The 10,709-nt window shown below is 38.4% G+C and overlaps 1 protein-coding gene across 3 annotated transcripts in view; it reads left to right on the forward strand.

Annotated features, from left to right (window-relative positions):
- Window positions 1-8,662, forward strand: part of znf385c (zinc finger protein 385C) — a 121,788-nt gene extending 113,126 nt beyond the window's left edge. For 2 of the 3 annotated variants that reach the window (XM_015397822.1, XM_015397824.1), the window contains 3 exons: window positions 1,330-1,428; window positions 1,863-1,952; window positions 4,269-8,662. In XM_015397822.1, coding sequence (XP_015253308.1) covers window positions 1,330-1,428; window positions 1,863-1,952; window positions 4,269-4,499 — 420 coding nt within the window. In that variant the 3' untranslated portion in view covers window positions 4,500-8,662. The remainder of the gene's footprint in view (window positions 1-1,329; window positions 1,429-1,862; window positions 1,953-4,268) is intronic. The other variant, XM_015397825.1, reaches the window with a different exon arrangement.
- The last annotated feature ends 2,047 nt before the right edge of the window (window positions 8,663-10,709 follow it).

Consider the following 10,709-nt stretch of genomic DNA (forward strand, 5'->3'; position numbering starts at 1 on the left):
GAAGTTGTCTGAGGAGGAAAAAAAGATAAACTACGAGGCAGGCTGCCTTATGAAAGAGGGAAGCCAGTTACAGCATGTAGTCAGATACAGCAGACTGAGCACAAACTGCATCTGTTGGACTTAGAGCTGCTTTGGTGGCAGTAATAAACACCATTTGGCAGATAGTCTTATCTGTGGTTCTGACATTGATAAATAAAGAAATACTACAAAGTGTTATATCATAAATAAATTACTGAACCATTTATGACAAGCGGAAAAAGAACTAGAACTGTAACAGGAAAAAATGACAGGAGTAATACTCTGGAATTTTCTTTTTTTATGGAAATTTAAAAAGGAGCCGTATGAGGGACTACGGGGAAGTCCCTACAGATTTGTCGAGGCATATCAAGCGCGAGTGCTGCAAACCTGATATGAGTTTGTTCAAAAGGCCATAGAAGTGATGTTGACTCTGCTGGGAAATGCTCACCATTCCCAAAATGCCTGGCAGTGGAGAAAACTTTGCACACAATTTCCCCAGCTCTGCTCCACTGAGAAACGCTGTGGCTGCAGGATTAATCAGAAAACAGAACTGCTTGCAGATTGTTATCCGTTAAAATGAACACCGGGAGCTTAAAATTGAATCTTTCAACGTCACATCGCATTCACCTCTAATCTGCTGCATTAAAAATGATGTTAGGATAGTGATAAAAATGAATGATGGAGTCCTAAAGACGGTTTAATCCCAAAGCTAATTTTAACTTTGATGCAAGTAATGTGGTAAGCTTTTTTTAACAGCTCGGGCACATGAATAAAGCCATTAAATGTACATTTAAGCTGCTATTTTTTTAACACCTAAAAGATATCATCTATTAGTTCAACAAAAGGCTCAGTAAGCTGGCGTTTATTTGCCACTTACTTCAAGCTGCTGTGCAATATGCATTTTCTTCTGGATGTATTACCATCAAACCAGGGCTGGGAAGTCATTTCTCTCCTTTTGATGTTTACTTTCTACTATTTATTTGAGTCATGAGGCTGTCTACACTGGAGTGGAATGTGGAAAATATCAGAGAATGCTCTGGCATGTGTAAGAGCACCCAGTCTGCCTTAGCCCTAAATACATTCCACCAGTCTTATATAAACACCCTCCCTCCCAGGAGGACAAAAGCCTGTAGGTACTGCAGCCAGCATGGCAGTGCAAGGCAGCTTCAATGAAGTAATGTAATTTCGGTGCACCTCAGTCATACCCGCCGCTTATTTATTATTCCAGAGGAGAGCGTTTGAGATTGTTCTGCTGTGGTACGACAGATGCTTGTGAGCTGGCTAATGTTTTTTTTCTGCTCGTCTCGGCAGCACATGAACAGCAGAAGGCACAAGGATCGGCTGGCCGGAAAACCACCCAAACCCAAATTTACCCCCCACAGCAAGAGCCAGCCGAGCTCCAGCTTAGCGGTAAGTCTCAGCCTGAAGACGTGGACAAACAACAACACGGTCACGCAAATAAGCAAGCATCCGCAAACACACTGGTGGAAAACAAAACAAGACATAATTCTGCTTCCTTACTGCAGATATGCTTTAACATGGTGTATACTGTACATCTGCCAGAACTGAATCGTTTCCAGTTACACTCGAAGTTAATGTTGTTTTAACCACAACCCTTCATAACACACAGGAAAAAACACCAAATTACAAGGCTTTTAAAGGTCTCTACTGTGCATCATTTTGTGACAGCATGGCTGTGTCTCTGTAATGTCACAGAGGTTAAACACTCTTTTAGTTAGTGAGTCTTCTACCCCTGAGCAGCCGCCTGAATCAGCACTCCAGATTAATCACTTTTCTACTCGTGTCATATACACCCCCCCTTCTCCTCCTCCTTCATCCTGCAGAACGTGAGATGGAGTGGCTATGCAGGCGTGGCCGTGTCTGCCATGAAGAAAGCATTCACCCAGTGCAATCTCACCTCTCTCTCCTCTCAGGTCAGTGGCAGGAGAGGCTGAGTGTTGTTGGATTGGAGGGCAAGAGCTTGTGCTGGCTCAGCTTTAGGACTGACTGTGAACGGGGGACTAAACACAGAAAATAAAGTAGTTTAAGATTGAAGGGGTGGCACTGATCTTGTATTTACAATGACTATAATAATGTGGTTGGTAGAGTTAAAATTATAAAGCTGGTCGACTTTTTTAACAACATAGGTGAACCAAGCATGTGGTAAAAAAGGCAGTATTTTTTAGGGTGCATTTTTAGCAGGAAAAAAAGCACTTTAAAGTTCTAAAACCTGCATGATTCAGAGGAAGACGGTTTAATAAAACAGTTTGCATCTCATATATTGAGTACCTTGCAAAACTATTCATGCCCATTTAGTGTTTTTACATTTTCTCCCATTACAACCACTAACTAACATATTCTAAGTGATAAACCAACAAAAAGAATGGAAGTTCCCAAGTTGTTGCAAATAACATTTTAAAAGGGCAAATTTGACTACTGAGCGATGACTGCAGGAAGAAAGTTGTGGAAAAGTATAAAGCAGGGTTTAGTTGTCATTATACATCATCTGGAACTGGAAAGAGTTTAGCAAGCAAACCAAGACATGCTTTTTCACTTAAATTAAAAGACAAGAACAAAAGTGCATTAATCAGAGCAACAGAGGCCGGGAAATCTTGGGAGGAGCTACAGAAAACTGCTGCTTTGGTATAAGAGTCTATTAATAGGCTATATCAAATATACAGTTAAACATACAATGCATAATTAAATAAATTTATGTTCCAATGAATAAGGAAAATTGCATTTAAAATGATTTAATAAATGTCATTTAAGTTTTTTTTAGATTAATCGAATTATTTTGCCCTATATTTATAAATAGATATTAAGTGAAATTACTGCGTGTATCTTTAGGGGTCGCCTTTCTTCTATTCTTTGGGTTACATGTATGGGAACTCTCAAACTTATTTTTATATTGAGACACTCCCGACTTAAAAAGGTTCTAGATGAACCTCTAAAAATTAAACTTTGGTCATAATTCCATTACCAGAGAGCAAACCATTCTGTTATTACCTCTGCTCCCACTTTAAAGGAACATATACCTCTATTTTATGACATGATGCCCCTTTCTTTACTCTTGAGTGCTGGATAAATTACTATGGTGAGCTGGATTTGGTCCACAGACCTTGAGTATGCTTTATTTTTTACATAAAATAAAGCATATATGCCCAGTATAAATGAATGGTACAGTGTTTAAATTTTTAATTTATAATAAATGTTTAAAAAAGCATTATTTGGTTTTCTTTCAGACACAACTTTTATCTTTTTTTGCTCAGTTGAATCCTTTCTGTGTTTCAGGGGTGTGAATATTTTTGCAAGGCACTTTATTTTAAAGACTTCTTTACTGATTCATTACTTTGAGAATAGCATTTTAACCCTTTTTGTTCTCTGATATTTTTATCAGGTGCAATCATTGATGAGCATAATTTAGTTTTTGTCACAGTGATCAGTTTCATCTTTATTTATGCTAAAAGGTGTTATTTAGTTTTTCACCTGGAGCTTCCTGCACAATGTAGTGAGCTTCGGGCAGGAGAATCAGCTGCAAACACCCCTAGGATAAGGAACAGAGCTGATGTCCATGACAACATACATGACACTGATTAGGTCAGACACGGTATGAAAAGGAGGAATTGATGCGGTTTGCACTGCCGCCTCCAGAGGTAACAGCTGAACCAGGGAGCTGTCTGCTGATATGAGCCTAAACTAATGCTAATGCATAACTGTAATCAACCTCTGGTTATAAGAGGTTTTGTGTAAATAAAGATGCTTCCAGGAAATAACAGGCTGTCTTTAAAGCATTTTATTGCTGTTTTATATAGTTTCCTGTCCTTTTTTTAAGTGTAAGCTTTGAACAGAAACCTAAATAAGCTTAGTTTGCCTTAGTGAGTAAATCATTCATCATAAAAATAAAATCCATTGACACCTTTTATTTGACTGAGAACTTCAGAGATACATATTTTCTTCAACTTCAAGGTAACGATTGTGTCCTTGCCATACTCCTAGATTGTCTTCTATGTCTATGATGTTTATGCAAGTTTGATCACCTGTGGGTAAATTATCTATTTACATATTTTTCATGTAAAATGAAGTCAATATAATTTACTCAAAGGTGTATTGCATTTTCCCGCTATGCAGCTTAGTGTGTGAATGAAGGGCCAATGTTTTGGAGAAACATGTTTGCCCGATCACTGTTGTGTTCTGCCCTCCTTGTCTTCTTCTCTTGCTTCTTACTGTTCCCCCATTCCTGTCTTCTCCAGACCAAACTGGCTTTGCAGAAGCAGCTGACCAAGAGTTTGACAACTGGCTTCCTGCCCAGCCCCCTCACCCCACCGACTCTGTGCACAGTGGCGACAAACCCGCTGGCTCTGCGCCACCCGGTGGGCACCACCACCTTCATCCAGACCCCATTCCTGGGCCCCGCACTGTTCCGGCCTGCCCCGGGGCCGCTGCGGGCCACACACGCGCCCATCATCTTCTCCCCTTACTAAAGACTTAACCAAGCGCCCAGTTAAGCTTAGCCCTGTCCCTTTACTAACTCCAAGGCCCTCATGTTAGTGTGACCTCACTACTAAGGTCGCATCCAAACTATGCAGTCCACCTGACTTAAAAATGGGAAGAGTGCACAAATTCCAATTAACCATCAGGCCTGATGGCTTGAGAGCTCTTCTCATTATAGAGGCCAAGTTCCCCCATTAAGCCTTCTTTCTGCTCCTTTTATTGTGACCTCGGGAGCAACACAGGCCTCCAGACAGTGACTGACACAAAGGGGCCACTTTTATAGCCATTTCATGGGTCGACATGGTTTAAATTATGAATATTATTGTGTAATCTATTATAAAATATATAGAGAAAAAAATCTAGATGTATGTTTAGTGTGGTTGCCACAAAATAAGGTCCCTTTACTTGATGCTCTTAAAACTTTTATCTTATATGTTTGGAGGTTTGATGTCGTTGTAGGTCCTTAAAGCAGCTGAAGCAAAGCCATACGTGTATGGCTGCAGAGGCCAGTCTCACTCATCACTGTTTTTAAGCTGACAAACTTAAGCCATGCTGTTGCATGGCATTGTGGATAGGGATAAAACCATACCATGTCTTAGCTTAATGGTAGTGTTCAGGTTTTTATTGCGAGATTTTGTTAAAAGGTTATAAGGAGTTAATGTCTTACCAACAGCAGATGAGCCTCTTAAGCTGCCGTCACACTGCTTTCTATCCTGCTGTGTGCTGGCATTTGGAAAAGAAACTTTATTTGGGTGTAAATGTGAATATATTAAGGTGATTAAATGTTTCACTTTTGATGCCCTCTCGGTTTGAACAGTGCACATGTCTCGGGATCAATAGTGTGTAATTTAGTGTTCTGCTGCATCAGAATGTTGCATGCTACTTATTTTCATACCAAAGACTTAGCTGAGCAGGGAAGGAAATTGTTATGCTCTACTGCTACTAAGGGGTCACATAATTATTGACTGATTGAAAAAAGAGTAGGTTATTCCTTCCCTTTCCTCAGACAAAAGGTTTCCTTAGTTATTAGTGGGTCATTCCTTATATGTATGAGCAATATATGTAGAGTGTATACTGTGTGTATTGCTGCAGAGCTCCTGATGCAGAATATCCCAACATGTCCAAAAAAACTGGCACCCTGGATTACCAGATCATATGTTTGCTGCAGTGTCAAATAGCTCTGCTCAGTAAGGGAGCATCTATGGAAACACAAGGCAGATATGCAGTGGTGTGACAAGGTATTTAGTGCTTTTATTTAGTATAAATCCAGATTAGTTGGTCCTGAGCTTCAGCTTATATCTAGCCTAAAGGGAACCAAAGTGGAGGTCACTGCAGTTTAGGCCAGTTATATATTGGATAACCATTTTGTTGTCACGCTCATTTTTGATAAGTTATTTATAGAGAAGGTGCTGATGATTACTACAGGATAGAGAGGCAGGAGATCTTGCACCTTGATTGATCCTACCGTCTTAAAAATGTGGAAAACACAACATGGAAATAATTTCTGGTCAGATTATAGATTATCAGAGTAAATGGACAGAAAGTCATTTAAAAATCTGAAATATTTTGAAGGTGAATGTGAATACTGAATACTCGTTCTGGCAGATACACTGACAGGAAATGTGTTACATTCATGATCATCGGCTTTAGAGTAGATACTCCCCATTATAAATGATATTACATGCATAAAATAGCATATTAGTATTCATTCTGATATTTTTAACACAGGAGTTAACTGTGTCACAGTTGTCAGCGATGCTGCCTTGCAGCGAGGACTATGGCTTGAATTTTTGGGTCTGTTATGAAGACTGTTCTTTTTTTTCTCCTTATTTTTTTTTTTTTATTTGATTTCATGGATGGATGGATGGATGGATGGATGGATGGATGGAGCTTTTTAGGGAGGTATTAAATAGGTCCTGACCCCTCTCAGACTGCCCATTAACATCAGTCTCTGAAACCAACTACTCTGGATTTGAACTAAATAAAAAGGCTACGTAGGACATTAGCTGCCAATTAACCTTTAAGCATTAACTCACTTCAAAAAATCCAATATTAGTAGGTTGTTTGTCTGTGTCAAAATAAAAAAAATAAATAAAAAAACAAAAAAAGCTATTCTTTCTTTTTAAATAAGAAACACAACCCCTGCTTCACCATGTTATCCATGATTAAGCAGTCATTTGTATCCAAAAAAGGTCATCTTGTCAACTAGACTTTCTTTCAGTTTGCAAATCTGCTCCTTGGAATCTGAATCCGTGCTTCAGAGTATTACTCATGCAGTGCAACTTGGGATTACGCTCTTCCTTAAGTAGCGGCATGAAAATATTTTTTGCAGCCATAGATGTCCTATCCTGCAAAATTTCCCCTTTTTTTTTGCTCTCATCCTCACTTCTTTTTAACCCCATTTTCCTTTCACCTCGCCCCCATCACCTTAATGTTGCCCCCGATTTTCTTCTGCTGTGATCATAGTTTGAGACGATGAGAAGCAAGGAAATGACGCACACAATCAAAGCACATAATGAGACTACAATGGATGGCATGAAGATGAAATATTTGATGACAGCGGGTGGGAAGGCCACTCAGCCACATTCTGATTGACATCCCGGTGCGTGGGGGGGGGGATACAAAGCACAGTGCCATGGCAACCACATTAAAAAGCACCTTAAAACCGATTTACTTACAAAAGCAATGAAAATAGCATTGATGTTCTCTTTATTTGTTTGTAGGTGTATGTTTTATGAATTTAATAGAAAAACAATCAACTGAGAACGATCATTTTATAGTTTACCTGTAATAATGACAAGCCTCATATTTAAAGCAATACATTCAGTATGTTTATGTTGATGGTGTGTCAATGACTTTATCTATTCTCTGCTGTAAACTCCTCATACAATGTGTTGTACACCCCATGACAGCCAAGGCCAACTCTGGTTTGTCAGTAAAGAGTCGACCCAAACAAAAAGCAGTGGGACTGCTGCCCTTGATGTTTGATGCTCATGGCCATTCTTCTCACGAGAAAGAGGCGAGAGGCACCTAAAGCACCATATGACACTGCCGCTTCATACATCAGCAAGGCAGTAGGGATCTCTGTATGGCTTCCACCGAGCAAAACATTGTTACGTCAGAGACGAGTGATGTGGAAGTGTCACATATGCAGCATCGACTTGTCATTGTGCTGTTTGTGCTCGTGTGCCGACTCCCACGCAGGATATCTGCTGACATTCTCTCCTTTCCTTATGCTGAATACAAACTCTTGGCAAGGTCTCAAAAAAGGACTTGGAGCGCATGTTTCATCCTCCCTTCAACAGTCTCACCGAATCATGTTCTCTTAACCTACAGGAACCTATGCATCTGTGCAACGTGTGTACATGTGTTTGACGCAGCAGTGCCACCTGTCGTAAATAACCTGTAACTGCCATCCAGTGCTTGTGATTTAAGAAAACCCTTTCAATCATTGTGCATTTATGTTCTAAGGACTCCCAAGCCTTTTTCTGGGTTAGTAAAACCGCCAGGTCTCCTCGCCATAATGATGTAATGGTTCTCTCCAGTCGCATTTCTCAGTGAACCAGCCAGCCTTTAATCTTCACTGTTTGTTTCTATCTATTGCTCAACGGGAACTATGACCTAGGTGACAATTTTGTTAAAACAAATAGAGAAAAGGCCAATTATATGTAGAAATAGTAACTATAAAGACCTTAACAGAGTTATTATTGTTATCTGTATTGTAACTATTATAGAACAGAGTAGATGATGTTATTGTTAAATCTCTGTATGAAAACAGGGGAAAGTTTATTTTTTTTCTTTACATGGTTTTACCAACATGTTTTTTAAGGTACAAGAGAAAATATTTAAAATGAAAAGATTTGAGTGAGCTTTTCTTTCCACCATGCTGGCAGTTACTGAAATAATATTGTAATTTTAGGCCTTTTATAGACAATATCCTGAAGTTGCATTGACTAGGCCTTCTCAGGGGTGATAGGTTGAGCAAACGTTAACATGGCCATCCATTCAGGGTATCCCTCCATTGCTCCAGAGAGCAGGAAACACTGTAAACATGGATGAAACGATGAGAGACATATTGAGCAAATACAGTTCTGTATATTATAAGTAAAGTTAAAAGGATTTGGGAAATAAAGCTTTTTCAAACTTGTGAAATTTGTCTTTACTTATTCTGGAATTATATAGAATGTGTATCTGTGTCTGTAAGCAAAAGTTGAAAAAAAAAGCATTAGTGTTGCAGGAAACAAGATAAATTCTGAGAGTTTATGGACAATAGCACTGCAATAAGAAAATAAGACCCCCCTCTCTTCCAAAGAGTACACCACAAATATAAAAGTCAACCAAAATGTCCTGCTCTTGATGCAGTTTTCTAGATTACATCAAGACAACGTTACAGACACTCCCTAGCATGTTTAGATTTTGTGTTTTTTATGCTGATAAAGTGTTTGGTAATACTGTTACTTTAGTTGCAGCCTAAAGGTTGTCACAAAACACTAACAATCAATGCTCTTTATCAAAATACAATGAAGATTTGTGCTCTCCTTTGCTTCATTTCTCACCTGGGGGGAATTGCACACATCCAAATTATGTAAGTAGATGGGTTACAGGATAAAACGGGAAGTTATTACTTTTAGGTCGAGTCAAGCTGTCAAAATGCTGTTTTGCTGTTTGTGACGAAAAACAAGCAGCATGAATTTAGGTCTACGTCTAAATTCTTATGCATTCTGCACAAACAACACTCCAACATTTCAGTATCCTTATGTTGGTCATCAAGGTGTTTGCTCTTCTGCAGCACAGTTACAACTGGTGGAAGTCCAAAGGTCCTTTGATTTTTAGGCAAGGCAAGGCAAGATTATTTGTATAGCACATTTCATGTACAGAACAATTCAAAGTGCTTTACATAAAACATTATAAGCAAAAGGGAAAGAAAACAAAAAACAATTAAAAGCGTGATTCAAAATTAAAAACATTTAAAATTAAAAAGAGAGAATACAGAGATGGGCGAATTTTAACTTTTGAATAAAATCTACGTAAATGCAGCTGAGAAACTTTAGGAAGTTTGGGGAATTTTGTGAGAAAACTATAGTTAAGAAGTGAGACCCATTGTAGTAGAATTTAATATGACTTAGGCAAACTTTATTATCATTTAGTTTAAACAGTGTATACAAAATGACATTTTTTACATACAGCTTTCCGACAGTGAATGAGCAGCAGCTTAGCAGTGAAATTAACATTTCAATTTCCAAGTTCAGCAGTGATCAAAATGTAAACAGAGAGACGTGCAAAATAAAAAGATAGATATGGTGCAAAATGCAGTAGAAACACTGAGTTGAATTCTGTTTTAAAAATTCACCATGTAGTGCAAGTATAATGTTTACATCCTGGAAAGCAGCAAAGAACGTTATGCTCCAGGCAGAATCATGGCTGCCTTCACACTGTGAATAGATTTTGAAAATTTGCTTTAATAATTATCAGTGTTGTTAAACCTTTGAAGACAAGATGGTGGTTCTCAATTGGATTTAAAGTGGACAATACGCACTCAATTCAAACCTTTTAATGGTTCCATATCCTGCTTTTTTCAATCTTTCAAAGTCACTAATAGGCAAATATATGATGACATAATGCCTTTGTTAAAGTTTGGTATGAAATGTAGCTGTCTTCCAGCCCCTAAGAAACATACTTGCCTTCAAAGCAAAGCCAGATGCCTATTTTATGACGTCCCTGTATCACACCACTTCTGAAAGCTCTCATAACCAGTGAACAAGTTTCCACAACTTGGATATGATGTGGCTATCCTGTGCAGATTAGCTGCTAAAATAGCCAGTTCAAATAATCTAACTCTTCTTTACATCATCTCTCCCTGATTGGAGAATGTGGGTTTTTGTTTACAGTGCAGGCACAGCACAGATAAGGTAGGTGCTTCCCGTATGGAGCCAGTTTATATGAGTCAATAATCAATGTCAGATCTAAGGCTGTATATACTGACAGGTTTATTTAGTGGAATTTTTTTATTTTATTTTATTAGCATCTGTTTATGTTCAAACAAATTCAATTTATTTGGAACTGAAAATGTAATTTAATGTTTACCAATTGCTTTTTGTGTGGTGCATACAGGTGCTGGTCATAAAATTAGAATATCATGAAAAAGTAGATTGATTTCAGTAATTCCATTTAAAAAGTGAAACTTGTATATTATATTCATA

Source organism: Cyprinodon variegatus, unplaced genomic scaffold (genome assembly GCF_000732505.1).
Source record: "Cyprinodon variegatus isolate N-32 unplaced genomic scaffold, C_variegatus-1.0 Scaffold889, whole genome shotgun sequence".
Classification (NCBI taxonomy): Eukaryota; Metazoa; Chordata; class Actinopteri; order Cyprinodontiformes; family Cyprinodontidae; genus Cyprinodon; species Cyprinodon variegatus.